The sequence below is a fragment of the Schistocerca americana genome, chromosome 2 (assembly GCF_021461395.2).
Source record: "Schistocerca americana isolate TAMUIC-IGC-003095 chromosome 2, iqSchAmer2.1, whole genome shotgun sequence".
NCBI lineage: Eukaryota > Metazoa > Arthropoda > Insecta > Orthoptera > Acrididae > Schistocerca > Schistocerca americana.
Genome location: NC_060120.1, coordinates 225,315,103 through 225,330,403, shown reverse-complemented (window position 1 = coordinate 225,330,403; position 15,301 = coordinate 225,315,103). Strand labels below are relative to the sequence as shown.

At 40.3% G+C, this 15,301-nt stretch overlaps 2 protein-coding genes across 2 annotated transcripts in view; one reads left to right on the top strand and one right to left on the bottom strand.

Annotated features, from left to right (window-relative positions):
* Positions 1-11,820, top strand: part of LOC124593354 (hydroxyacylglutathione hydrolase, mitochondrial) — a 113,165-nt gene extending 101,345 nt beyond the window's left edge. Inside the window, exon 7 of the mRNA XM_047131920.1 lies at positions 11,626-11,820. The gene's annotated coding sequence lies outside the window, so the exon portion shown is untranslated. The remainder of the gene's footprint in view (positions 1-11,625) is intronic.
* LOC124593400 (high mobility group protein B2) overlaps positions 1-15,301 on the bottom strand; it is a 40,180-nt gene that overhangs the window by 9,309 nt on the left and 15,570 nt on the right. Inside the window, exon 3 of the mRNA XM_047131924.1 lies at positions 11,564-11,708. Coding sequence (XP_046987880.1) covers positions 11,564-11,708 — 145 coding nt within the window. The remainder of the gene's footprint in view (positions 1-11,563; positions 11,709-15,301) is intronic.

Below are 15,301 nucleotides of genomic sequence, written 5' to 3'. Positions count from 1 at the left end.
TCACATGAATTTCATTTTCCTTCACTAGTGAACAGTCCTCCCTTTAACTGATCTGTCTGTGGTCTTATTCATATTTTAATACTCTAATTTTACTCACAGTTGTATGAAAGTTATTACTAATGGCCCAAACCAAACTTACACAATGAAGAAAAAAGTTAATAGAACAAACAATGATTGAGATGCTAGACATACGAGGTTCCTATGTTACTACTTGCTATTAATCACTCAGTGCAAAATGTAAGAATGACTCCACTTCCAACCACTTTTTCAGCATAACTGTGATCCTCTAAGCTTCAGTCTTACAGGGATAATGTTTGAACTGCAATTTTATTCATATCATTAACCAATTTATTTCCTGTAATTTTTCTCGCACTCTTACTCATTACCTCTTCTGGTGATGTGACTAGGTTCTCTCCCACCCATTATCTTGGTTATTAGGGATAACAGAGGTACCTCTGATCAAAATATTAATTCTTTTATCTACTGATATTTTTACCGCAAAACTGCTTCAGTTGCAACTTATTTTTCTGAGGAACATATCCTTTGCGTGGCTTTCCTTTTGTAATTACATCCAGTTCTTGATGAGATTCTTTGCAATTTCACTTGTTTTCTTGTTCAAATCACGAGGTATCAACCTCGGCATTGACGAAGTTCACTCGAGTAATTGATTTATAAAAATAACATCAACAGGAAAAGTGCAAAAACTCTCAACTGCTGTTAAAATTCTAGGTTTTTGTTATAAAGAAATGCACATATGCTACTCTGCTATGTCATGGTGTTTACACTGAGCTGACCACACCTTGCTGAAGTCTAATTGTGCACTGAGATGACATAAATAAGTATAGGCAGTGTTTTACTAGATAAACTTCTGGGTAGAAACTGGAGTCAAATCCAGGATTTTAGCCCCCAGCCTCCTTCCCAAGATTTGCCTCTGGCAGAGCTTAAGGCTTTAACCATAAGCTTACTGACATACTGGACATGGCACACTGAAAGGGCAAAAGTTTTCTTTTACCCATGTTCACACTTATTTTTCAGTGCCTTTTCATTTTATCTGAATTGTTAACCATGTAATTCCATACAATAATATTAACAATAAACCCCAACACCATGGTAATAATAAAGCAAAGGTATAAAATGAACTATTTCATCATATTGCTTTTATTATTGAAATTACTGTTTTTAAAGGTATTTAGTGTACTCACCTGCCTCAACATTTCATTCAAACATCTTTTTGATAACATTTTATTGCTGCAGTTTACAAAAGATTTTTAAATCCAGAGAAATTATTTTTTCCATTAATCATACTTAGGGACATTGTTTCTTGTTACTGCCAATTTTTTGGAGAATGCTCTTTATTTTGTCTTAACTCGTTGTTTATCAGAGTTTTATTGAAAATCAAAGTATGGCAGTCAATTACATTACAATTGTTTCTATTACTGGAAAAAGGAAACATTTATATTACAATTATGAAGTTAAAGAACTCGCCAACCAAATACTGTCGAAAGGTTTCCGAAGTAAGTGTCACAATATGATGTTCTCTTCCAAGACTCTGTGTTGCTTCTCTGTCAACACTTTTCAATAATGTGAAAACAGTCTCTTGAAATCCATTTCGAACACAGAAGCCAAAACTGTCTACAGCACAAAACCAAAAATTTGAGAAGTCCATATTTTATGTTGGCTTAGAAAGTTACTTTTTCAGTAAATTTGAAAGGGATTTATATCCCTTCAGCACATCTACTCTGAAGGTACCCGGTATTCTAAATACACTAAACAGGCTCCCTGCTATGTCACCATTAACAAAGATCATCCTATGGTCGAAAAAAGAACCTAGGGGCTGTGAACAGAGCCTTGTTCCTTTTAAGATTTGGCAGTTTTGTTTCTCCAAAGCTTGCTAGATACATCATTGAAAATGCCTTTCCTTCAATAATGGACCCACCTTAAAACAGCCTGAGCTTGGAATAGAGGTACCAGTTTTTTCCACTGACAGTACATTTCCTGATACTTTTACACAACAAATCATAGCAACAATGAGGGTGTTTTGAAGGGATCTTCATTGTGGCACCTCAATTAAACTGCATATTTTTGTAGTATGCAGACAAATACAAAACTACAAAATACGTCACTTTCTGGAGCCACAAACATGAAAATGAAGATGGCACCTGCTGGGTCTGCTTCCACAACAGAATCACAGCACCGGACACCCTGAGATTACACAAATTTGTGTCTTGGAGTCAAAAAGAACACTCAACATGTTTACATAAAAGTTTTCTGGGTATGGTACCACATCATATTCTATAAAATTACTGCCGGAGAAAACCAACGCCTTGGCCACGGTTGCAGTGGCCTCCTTTTGGGTCTACTGGTGTGTTCAGTTACACATTGGTAGTGCTCGCGCCTCGTATTGCCAGTGCAGTCTGTTGGGCTCTGATTGCTGGCAGCCAAGATGGGGCAAGCCTGAGTCCATCCTCTCTATTCATGTTCTTAGGGTGTTTAAGTATTTCAATGGCCTCTCTGATTTTGCATTTCATCATCATCGGCTGCTTTGCCAACACACAGGCTTCACTGAAGAACCTGGTCGCAGGATCCACGACGTTCTAGGCTCCACTATGGACAGGGTGGATGCATTACACACTGCAGGTGTGTACAAGGTGGAAGGCGAATGTGGAGAGGCATACATAGGTGAGACTGGCAGGCCGATAGCAACACTAGTTTGGGAACATGAGCACTATATTCATCTAGGGCAACACAACAGATTTGCAGTGGCCGACCATCAACAAGACTGTGTGAAAGAAATAAAATTTAGCGAAGCCTGTGTGTCGGCCAAGCAGCCGATTATGACAAAACACAAAATCAGAGAGGCCATCGAAATACTTAAACACCCTAAGAACGTGAATAGAGAGGGTGGACTCAGGCTTGCCCCATCTTGGCTGCCAGCAATCGGAGCCCAATAGACACACTATCAACACGAGGCGTGAGCACTACTGGCGAGTAACTGCCGATGCGCAGCCGACGTCCAGCACTTAGTAAACAGGAACCAACTTCTCATTCGCTGGTTATCACAAATCGTGGTGCACAATACAAGAGCCAATAGCAAACAGAGGTTATGCTTTCCCTCAACCGCAGTAACCTATTAAAATTTCCCTCCACCACAGTAACCTATTAAAATAAAGTTCCTTCTCCTTCTTCCTTAAGTGACCAATGAAATGAACAATCTTTTTAAAATTATGATGTAATGGCTTGTGCAGTGAACAGTAATAACAAAATATAAGGGACAGCATAGCTAGATTGCACCAGTAGACCCAGAAGGAGGCCGCTGCAACCATTGCCGAAACATTTATTTTCTCCAGCAGTAGTTTTATACAATACGATGCGGTGCCATACTCAGAAAACTTTTATGTTAACTGAATCTCGCTGCAGAAGCCTATGCAATTATACTTACAATGTTTCTTTAAATGTTATTTTTACTGTCCTGTAAAATCAATTTTGCAGTGGCAGCATAGGTATCCACAAAGGGGAGAGGTGGTGGAGAGCCGGGGGTAAGGGGGTCATTTGCCCCCTCCCATAATCTGGTGTGCAGAATTTTAATTCATTACTGAATTCTCACTGGTTTCTCGAAATATCTCTCTTCAATTTTATTAAAATGCAGATTTCCCATTGGCGAGCATGAGAGAAAATACTGTGACTTCACCAATCGCACACAGATAGCGTTTGCCCATCTGCCACACTGTTCACAAGAAATTGTCATTTTCTCAGTGTAGCAGCACTGTTGACACCATACTGCAGTCAAGGCTGATATGAACTTCCACACACTACTGCCAAAATTGTGCCCGTGTTTTTTTTTTTCTCTATTGCTTCCTTGTACAGCCCTTATCGAGCTGCGGAAAAGGCTCGGTCCAAAAATGGATGCATTCAGTGTGTGTCACAAGCTATAAGGACACTTCTCTACTCCCACATAAGTGTGAATGTAAACCTGGCTGTATGACACTTTGCTAACATCTGTCCTCAACACCCCAAATGACACCCCTCTCTTAATGACAATGGTAGTTTACCTTTTTTTCCATTCAAAACCAAGATCTGTTACAGCCTGGTGGGATTACATCCAGTTTCAAACAGATAAGCAATTTTAGTAAACCCTGAAGAACATTATAGGTGTGCTCAAATGTGGATCCAAATCAAACAGTTGGAAAAAGAAAGTTATTCTCTACCTCATAAAAGAGAAAAAAGTATGGAATTTCAACCCCCAGTGGTTTGAGTCATGTCAAATTTTATGGAATGGAAGACAAAGAAACATGCTGCCATAAAGTCATGATTTTTCCACCCAGCTGCCATAGATGGACATCATTTCTAATTGGGGAGAAAAGGCCCATCTTGGTTCAGTCCTAGACTGTTAAGTAAGATGTATCAGCCAATAATTTGCTTGTGGTTTTGGGGACTTTGCTACATTCATTTATTTGAATGCTTCCCCTGAGTCATGAAAACAATCTGCAGCTTTCATAACATACACTGTTCACCTTAGATTATTAAGTCAACTTTACGAAAAGAGAAGGCATAAAAAACCCAATAAATCCATGAACACGATCCTATGTAAAGTTCTGTAAGCAAACAAAATAATATATATTTCATCACAGTATCTAACAAAATTTTCTGTGAGTCTGACTCTCATTTTCTATTTCAAAACTTTAATTTTCAGTGGCAACGTAATATTACTGGTACTGGCAATAGAGCAGGAATATATTTCCTAACTCGTTGGATATGCTTGATTTATTCATACCAGAATGTAAATAAAGATAATCAACTTAGGAAAGGTGACATTCATAATAATATAAAAGAAGTATTTTACATTACTAATATTGTAGGCCTAGCTTTTAGGTTTCAAAGTAATTTACCTTCAAAAATGTACTGAATAGACAAATATGAATTGTTAAAGGTACTATACATTTAGTATACTTCCTGTCAAATTTAGCTCTTGGTGCATGACAGATCTTTAAATTCATGGAAACTGTTACATTAAAAATAATTCAGCAGCTTCCCATGGTTTGCAGCCTAATCTGTGGTGTAGCCCAAGGTCTGATTGACTGATAGAAGAAAACCCAGCATGCAGACACCATGTTGATTTTTTCGGAGTCATCAGTCTTTATGATCGGTTTGAGGCAGCCTGCTAAAAATTATTTTCTTGTGCCAACTCTTCACCTCAGTGTAGCACTTACATGCTCTGTCCTCAATGGTCTGTTGACTGCATTCCAATCTCTGTCTTCCCCTACAGTTTCTACCCTCTACGGGTTCGTCTAGTACCATTGAAGTTATTCCCTGGTCTCTTAACACATGTCCTATCATTCTGTCCCTTCTTCTTGCCAGTGTTTTGTGCCAATTCTGCAGAGAAATTCCTCACACCTTACCTTAAGTCTACCTAATTCTCAACATCCTTCTGTAGCTTCAAATCTCAAATGCTTCAATTCTCTTCTATTTGGGTTTTCCCTGTCCATTATTTACTACCAGACAATGCTGTGCTCTAAACATAAATTCTCAGAAATTTCTTCATAAGATTAGGGCTGATGTTTGACAATTGCAAAATTCTCTTGCCCAGCAATGCCCTCTTTGCCTGTGCTAATATACTTTATATGTCGCCCTTCCTTTATCAGTTACCTGTTATTTTGCGACCAAGATAGCAGAAGTCCTTAACTCCATCTACTTCACAGTAACTAATGTTCATGTTACGTTTAGAGATCAACTCATTTTTCTGATATTCCTCCTCATCACCTTTGTCTTTCTTTGGTTTACTCTCAGACCCTATTCTGTACTCATTAGAGTGTTCATTCTGTTGAACACATCCTATAATTCTTCTTCACTTTCACTGAATATAGCAATACCATCACCAGCTCTTATCACTGATATCCTTTCACTATGAACTTTAAGCCCACTCTGAACCTTTCTTTTATTTCCGCCATTGCTTTCTCGATGTATATACTGAAGAGCAGGAGTGAAAGATCACATCCCTGTTTTACACCCTTTTTAATCTGAGCACTTCATTCTTGGTTTATTCCTGTTTTTCTCAGAACTTCGAACATCCTGTACTATTTTGCATTGGTGAATGCTTACAAAACATATGAACATGTCTCGATTTTCCTTAAGTCTTGTTACAATATCAGTCACAATCTGAGAACTGCCTCTTTTGTGCCCTTATCTTTCCTAAAGCTAATTATTCTTTCCAGCAGATAGGATGCTTGAGATGTAAAGCCGACTATGTGATAATTCTCACACTTGTCTGCCCTTGCTATCTTGGAAACTGTGTGACTGGTATTTTTATGAAAGTCCGATGATATGTCTACATCCTCACATTCTAAACAACAACCACTTCCCCCAATGACGTTAGAAATTCTGAAGGAATGTTATCTATCCTTTCTGCCTTATTGGACAGCAAGACTTCCAAAGCTCTAGTAAACTCTGACTCTAATACTGGATCCACTGTCTCACATATCGACTACTATTTCCTCCTCAATCATGTCATCAGACAAATCCTCCCCCTTATACTGGCCTTCAATGAACTCTTTCCACCTACCCACTCTCTCCTCTGTGATTAACTGTGCAATTCCTATTCCACTCTTAATGTTGATGCCCTTGCTTCTAATTTCACTGAAGGTTGTTTTTTGACTGCTCTATGTTGAATCATTTCTTCTGACAACCACTTCTGTTTTGATTTCTTCAAATTTTTCCTACAACCATTTTACCTAGGCTTTTCTGCAGTTCCTATTTATTTCATTCCTAAGTGACATATTTCTGTATTCTAAAGTGCGCATCATTTATGTTGGCGACCGAGTTTGGGTTCGTTCTGTGCATCTGACGTCACAAAACGACGTTGCCACATCTTGACTGCAGTGCAGAGCATGGGCGCGTGTCTTCAGTTTTAGAAACGTTCAGTCATAAATAAAGTAATAGAACAAAAGCAGTGTCTTGATAGCAGACATTCTTTTATAGAAAGTTTGGAAAAAACATTCTTTTATACCAATTGCTTCATATTCTATTAATTAATTAAACCAAACAAGCAATAAGACTCCTAATTCAGGCGATAGCAAGGAAAGGTGTTTGTATCACTCTCACGAACCGCTTTTTCGCAATAAAGAACAGCGGTAATTGTTTATTTCCTATTGTACTTTGACGAAGCGTGAGTAATTCATAGTCATACCAACAGTGTTTGTAAGTATTTTGCGTGATGTCATATATTCCTCATGGCGTTGTGTAGTCAGACGAGGTGCGTTAGCGTAATGGTGAAGGTGTTGGGCTGCTACGTGAAAGGTTATGAGTTCAAACCTTGTGCGGTGCTTAATATTTTCATTATTTAAAAACAATATCGAAGTGCCTTACTTCACGAATTATATTCGTTTGAATGCAATTTTTTGAAATTTCTAGTGCTTTGTCTCTTCATTAACCCTTTCGTTGCTGCAGACACGTGCTCCCCGCATTCCACGCTGTGCGCGATTTTGTCATCACTGCACTGCTCGCCTGTGCAGACACATGGTGTTCCCACTGCTTTGACACACTTTATCATTCGATTTCACAAAAACTATTTGCCCCAAAAATTTGATTTTTACACGTCTTCTTGACTGATACCTTCCCCCCATAAATGACTTAATTTTGTTTTGATGTTCAACGCAGTTATTATGCAGCATTAAATGTAGTAAACCATTGCACGAAATTTCGAGGAGTTTGCAGAGGTAGAAGTCCATAGCGTATACTTTCCGTATGGTCGATTTTAGTTGCCACAATGTTGAGAATGAAATGTGGACAAGATACCTAAATTTCATATAAAATTTACTGTATAACAATATCTCATTTAATTTAAGTACGACATAGGTGTCGTATGTAATATTGAGAAATATTCCGTCTTTCGCGACTGTAATAAAAGTATTATTTACACCGGACGCGTTTGGCTTTATTTTAAAGCACTTCAATCAAGGAAAGGTATGGCACATACACAATGGCACTCATGTTCTCTTTCTTGTTTTTGTTCCACAGTCGCAGTTTTACCAATGGTACTGAAATATATTCCTCTTCTGCAACTGTAATAAGGGACTTATTTAGACCAGACGCGTTTCTCTCTTTTGAAGCATCTTCAGTGGACAGTATTTGGTCTCCTCCATTGCCAAGTCACCTTTCGTAGTTTTGTGCTGCGGTAACACAATATTCAACGTTTGTGTTGGCAGATCAGTGTTTTAGCAAATAAATGATGTTTGTGTGTGCCACACACAAAAATTATATTTGACATAGCTCAGAGCACTTCACTGATAGATGGTATATTCAAGTTCTAATGTTTTTGTAAGTCCACAGTTTTGTTTAATGTATTTTGTCTACTTCCTTTTGATTGATTGAAGTGCTTTAAAATAAAGCCAAACGTGCTCAGTGTAAATAAAACTTTTGTTATAGTCGCGAAAGACGGAATATTTCTCAATATTACATAAAACACCTATGTGGTACTTAAATGAGCTATTGTTATACAGTAAATTTTATATGAAATTTAGGTATATTGTCCACATTTCATTCTCAACATTGTGGCAACTAAAATCGACCATACAGAAAGTATACTCTATGGACTTTTACCTCTGCAAACTCTTCAAAATTTCGTGCAATGGTTTACTATATTTAATGCTGCATAATAACTGCGTTGAACATCGAAACAAAATTAAGTCATTTATGGGGGGAAGGTATCAGTCAAGAAGATGTGTAAAAATCAAATTTTTGGGCCAAATAGTTTTTGTGGAATCGATTAATAAGAGTGTCAAAGCAGTCGGAACATGATGTGTCTGCACAGGCGAGCAGTGCAGTGACAAAATCGCGCACAGCGCGGAATGAAGGGTTAATGCGGCCGTGGTGGCTTTACTTCATGAACTGCGCGCTCCCCCCTACACGTAAGCTTGCGAACTATGCTATACTATGGCGCTGCTTCTATTGGCGTGTGCGTCGTGTGCAACTGGCAATGCAGCAATCTCCCGCGTCTGGGCGGGCACGCGCGAGCCGCCAAGATAAAAGAATTGAACTATAGTTTCACTGCACATTTTTGTATATCCACCTTCCTTCATTACTTGAAACATTTCTTCATAGTTACCTTCTTTGTATTTATGCTTGTCTGTCTTAACATGTAATTGCCATTTTTAGGGACGTCCATTCCTCTTCAGCTGAACTGCCTAATGTGGTATTCATTATCTAGTATCTTTACTCCCAGAGAACGTCAAACATATCTCGCCAAGCCTCAGTACTTCAGTATTTCACATCTTTCCATAATTATTCTTCTGGATGAACCTCTCCAGCTTCTGCCTTCTCTTTGATGTGTTGGCAAATGTGCCAACACCTTGTAGAGAGAGGAGGCCGAAATGCACGCTATCTAACGCAGACGGGCGTGAATTCTGGAACAGGATAAGTAGTGAATGGCTGCAAGAAAAGCATGCAGCTCCCCGAATACTTAACTTTTATATTCCTCATTGGTTTACAACGTTCTTGATGAGACATTTCATACGATAACTATCAAACTATGTAAGGCTAATGGCGCCTTGCTAGGTCGTAGCCATGGACTTAGCTGAAGGCTATTCTAACTGTCTCTCGGCAAATGAGAGAAAGCTTCGTCAGTGTAGTCGCTAGCAAAGTCGTCGTACAACTGGGGCGAGTGCTAGTCCGTATCTCGAGACCTGCCTTGTGGTGGCGCTCGGTCTGCGATCACACAGTGGCAACACGCGGGTCCGACGTGTACTAAATGGACCGCGGCCGATTTAAGCTACCACCTAGCAAGTGTGGTGTCTGGCGGTGACACCACACTCTTCATCAGTACTAAACTGTCATACGAATCATTTCCTATTTCAGATTCACTGTCTGATCATGATGTAATCCAATTGGAATCTTCCCGTACCTCGAACTCTTTTCCAAACATACCTCCTCCTTTCATGATTTTTGAACAGTGTATTCACTATTACCAGCTGAAATTCACTGTAAAATTCCGTTGGTCCTCTGTTATTTCTACTACCAAGCCCATAATTTCCTGTTTCTCTTTCTGCTGTTCCTTCTCCTACTACCACTTTCCAATCCCTCATGTTTGTTAGGTTATCATTTCCTTTTACAAAATGAATTACCCATTTCAGATCCTCATATACTGTCTCTATCTCTTCATCTTATGCTTAGGCCATTGCATGTGTGGCTGAACTATTATTGTTGGTGTTGATCTGCTTTCAATTTTGATAACAACCCTATCTCTGAAGTATTTGCAGTAATTCACTCTCTCTGCCCTACCTTCCTATTCATAACAATTCCTACTGCTGTTGATATGACCCTATTTTCGTCTGACCAGAAATCCATCTCTTCTTTCCATTTCATCCCACTATATCTAGTTTGACTCTCTGCATATTTTCTAGCTTCCCCACCACACTTAAGTTTCTGACATTTTGTGCTGACTCACAGAATGTTACCCTTCCATTGGTTATGCTCATGAGTACCACCCTCTTGGTAGTCCCCTGTAACAGACACAGATGGGGGGACTAATCTGTTATCTTTTGCCAAAGGAGAGATCATCACAGCACTTAATCAATTACAGGTCACATGTCACACCTGAACACATGGTGTGTCTTTAATGTAGTAGTTCCTGTGGCTGATTTACACATTGGCAAAGCCGAAGTACATATTTTATTTGATGGTTTTTGTATTTATACTTGCACACTACAAAAATGTGCAGTTTGTAATTGAAATACCATATTGAAGATCATTGTTTTTGGTACAATTTATTGTGGTAAAGGATAAGGAATGTGAAATCAGGGAATAAAATTGTTACTGGTTAATGTTACGCCTAGGTCAGCAGTTGCATATGGAGGAAAATAATGGTCATTATAATGTTATATACAAACCCAAGCCTCGAGAGAAAGGTCAAGATCCAATTTCGACATTGAATAATTAGTAATTACCAATATCAGTAAATTTTTGCATGGGAATAGGGAAAATATCAAATTTCGTTACACTTCTTAATTATCACTGATTTTGTGTTGATGTACATGAGGAAGTCTGATGTCCTTAATTATACCTTACACTAACGTAAATTAAAGATTTATTCTGAACTCTTCACAGGAATTCTTAAAAATAATGTGAAAACAATTACATTTTGTTACAATACAATTACTTTTGGCACTTATTATATTACTCCACTATCGTATCTTGGACAACTTTAGAGAGATTCCTCTAGCGGTCTATGGAATATGGTTCACATAAGTATTAGTCTGCTTATTACGCATTCAGTTCCAAAGTGTGAATCTTACAAATGATAATTAAAAAAAAGTTAGGTACATAATTCCCCTGGACATCATACAGACACCACTGCAAACATAATTTTGAGTGAGCACAAATTCAGTCTAATATTACAGTCCATTTACAAAACAAATCAGATCTCTGCTCAGTCATGTCAGAAAGAGAATAAAACTTATAATAATACATGTGTGTCAAAGTTCGCAATCATGATGGCTCATCATACTTTCATAAGTGTATTGTTATGGATAATAGGTTTGTAAGCTCATTGTCAATAAGAAAATATGTGCTATACCTTTGTTGAAGGTGTCCGCTCTATATTTTTGGACTGATGCTTCTCCGTTTTAACTGTTGCAGAAGAGCTTGGTTCATCTAATGAAAGTTGAAGGTATGCATTCCGCCAATTATCTCCATGCTGGTCAAGGCACTCCATCAAAAATCTGAAGAAAGAACTCTATATTCAGAAAATTAACCTTTAAAATCTTAGAACTGTGAATGGCCTTACTCTGTAAATAAATAAGTAGCTACAGAAAATAAATTTAATGCCTAATATTTTAGGTTTTTATTATACTCATCTATCATACACAATGTTATTGCTTAAAAAGGAAGAAGTACAAATAAAAGTCATTTATACATTACTAAGTCAGTGGTTAATTTTTGCACACAACTCGCAGAAGAATTTTTCCATTCTGTACTGTGACTTGCGTAAGTTCTCAAAACAAAAATTTCACTGTAGCAGTTTATCTTAGTCTTGCTGTAGTTATAAAGAATTTTACCTTTTCTGTTGTAAGATTCCTAACAGCAGATTTCTGCTTTAGAACTGCTATACACATGGTGAAGAAAAATTTTGTCACGAAATTTTAACCCTGGATAGCTGATTCCAGAAATCACGATTTACCCAAGGTGACCTGCACGGTCGGTGGTAGCATGCCAGCCTTTCATTCTGGAGGGGGGGGGGGGAGGGGGGGGGGGGCTGGGAGGGAATCCGCCAGGGTCCCAACACATCCATTCTACATCTACATCCCTACTCCGCAATCCACCATGCGGTGCATGGCGGAGGGTACCTCGTACCACAACTAGCATCTTCTCTCCCTGTTCCACAGCCAAACAGAACGAGGGGAAAAATGACTGCCTATATGCCTCTGTACGAGCCCTAATCTCTATTATCTTATCTTTGTGGTCTTTCCGCGAAATGTAAGTTGGCGGCAGTAAAATTGTACGGCAGGCAGCCTCAAATGCTGGTTCTCTAAATTTCCTCAATTGTGGTTAGTCAGTCAGTTGTTTGTTTTGTTGTTTTGGACAGCCAGTGCGCTTTTGACAGAACTCAGTGAGCCTTGAGCAGCCGCTGGTGAAGTATCAGTGCAGCAGCAGTGCAGTAGCGAGCTGTATATTTAGATTTCATATTTGTTTTGTAGTTTGATTCGTAATTTCTTTCCGAGTGTTTGTGGGCTTGCAAATTTAATTACATAAAATCCTTGCGTATTCTCGTATTTGAGAGGAGTAATATTGCTTATTGATAGCCGTAGAGTATAAATTTGCGGAGTCATTAGACATTAGCAGTAGGATGGATAGGGTGCGTGCATGCTGTGCGTGGGTGCAGGAGGAACTGGCCGCGGTTCGTGAGCAGCTGAGCGTGCTGTTGGCCATGGTCAGCCGCCTTCAGGCTGCTGCCTCGAGGTGCAGTGACGGGTGGAGGGTCTGGCACGTCGCTTGCTGCGTCCGCTGACTCAGTCGTCGAGGCACCTTCTAGTGTACCCGGCGCGTTGGGGCCACCCTCACCTCAGGGTGAGTGGCGGACTACAATGCATTCACGTCGCTCGAGGCGGAGGGCCAATGTGGGGGCTGGCTGGCTGACCTCGCCCATTCATCCTGTCAGTGGGCAGGTAGCCGCTCCTTCAGCAGAGCCCGAGCAGGCACACGGGGGCAAAGGCTTGCTGGTTATTGGGAGCTCCAACGTTAGCCGGGTGATGGAGCCCCTTAGGGAAATAGCGTACAGGGCTGGAAAGAAATCCAATGTGCACTCGGTTTGTCTGCCAGGGGGCCTCATCCAAGATTTGGAGGCGGCCTTACCTGCAGCTATCGTGCATACAGGGTGCAGTCGTCTGCAAGTAGTTGCTCACATCGGCACCAATGATGCCTGTCGCTTGGGTTCTGAGGCGATCCTCAGTTCGTACAGGCGGCTGGCGGATTTGGTGAAGACCGCTGGCCTCACACGCGGGGTGCAAGCAGAGCTCTCTATTTGCAGCATCGTTCCCAGAGTGGATCGGGGTCCTTTGGTTTGGAGCCGAGTGGAGGGTCTCAACCAGAGGCTTCGTCGACTCTGTGACGGTCTTGGCTGCAGATATCTAGACTTGCGCTATTGGGTGGGGAATTGTAGGACGCCCCTAGATAGGTCAGGGGTGCACTACACAAAGGAAGCTGCTACTCAGGTAGCAGAGTACTTGTGGCGTGCACATGGGGGTTTTTTAGGCTAGGCCGTAGTGCGAGGTGTCCTGATGAACACTCACCAGTCGGCGTGCAGGCAGGGAAATCAGGATGCGCTCAGTATAAAGACACTTCAGCTATCAAGATATTAGCAGTAAATTTTCAGAGTGTTCGGAATAAAGTTTCTGAACTTACTGCCCTCCAGGAAGCGTGTGGCGCGCAAATTATTCTCAGGACTGAGACCTGGCTGAACCCTGAGATAGGAAGTTCTGAAATATTCAGTGAGGGTTGGGACGTGTATCGGAAAGACAGATTAGACACCATAGTTCATTGCATTTGACAAAAATATTGTGTCTACTGAGGTCAAAGTAGTGTGTGATTGTGAAGTTATCTGGACACGTTTAACAGGGCTAGGGGAAATAAAGTTAATTGTGGGGTGTTATTACCAGCCACAAGGTTCAACCGTGACAGTTCTAGAATCATTCAAAGGGAGTCTACACTCTGTATCGCAGAAGTACCCGGATCATGCTATATTAGTCGGAGGCGACTTCAACATACCTAGTATAGACTGGGATGTCTATGGGTTCATTACAGGTGGTACAGACAAGCTGTCGTGTGAATTACTTTTGAATACATTATCCGAAAACTGTCTTGAGCAGCTAAATCGACAGCCAACGCGTAACGGAAATATTTTAGATCTGGTAGCCACACCTCATCGACGGTGTCAGTGTTGAGACAGGAATTAGTGATCAAGATGATGTCATTACGACTATGGTTACGAAAGTTAAAAAGTCGGTCAAAAAGGCTAGGAGGGTATTCTTACTAGAAAGAGCAGTTAAGCAATTGTTAGCATCCCACTTAGTAAATGAATCGACTCCATTTACTTCCAGTACGATGGACGTGGAAGAATTATGGGCACATTTTAAACACATTGTAAATCACGCATTGGACACGTATGTGCCGAAAAAGTGGGTTACAGACGGAAAAGACCCACCGTGGTTTAACAGCGCAATTCGGAGAATGCTCAGGAAGCAAAGGCAGTTGCACTCACAGTACAAGAAAGATCAGGAGAATGAGGACAGGCAAAAGTTAGTAGAGATACGCGCTGCTGTAAAAAGAGCGATGTGCGAAGCATTCAACCATTACCACCGTCATACCTTAGCAAAAGACCTTGCTGAGAACCCAAGGAAATTTTGGTCTTACGTAAAATCGGTAGGCGGGTCGAAGGCTTCCATCCACTCACTCACTGATCAGTCTGGCCTGGCAATGGAAGACAGCAAAACGAAAGCTGAAATTTTAAATTTAGCATTTGAGAAATCCTTCACGCAGGAGGATCGTACAAACATACCGCCGTTTGAGTCTCGTACAGATTCCCGTATGGAGGACATAGTGATAGACATCCCTGGGGTAGTGAAGCAGCTGAAAGGGTTGAAAATAAATAAATCGCCAGGTCTGGATGGGATTCCAATTCGGTTTTACAGAGAGTACTCTACTGCATTGGCTCCTTACTTAGCTTGCATTTACCGTGGATTTCTTGCCCAACATAAAGTCCCGAGCGACTGGAAAAAAGCGCAGGTGACGCCTGTATATAAGAAGTGTAGAAGGACGG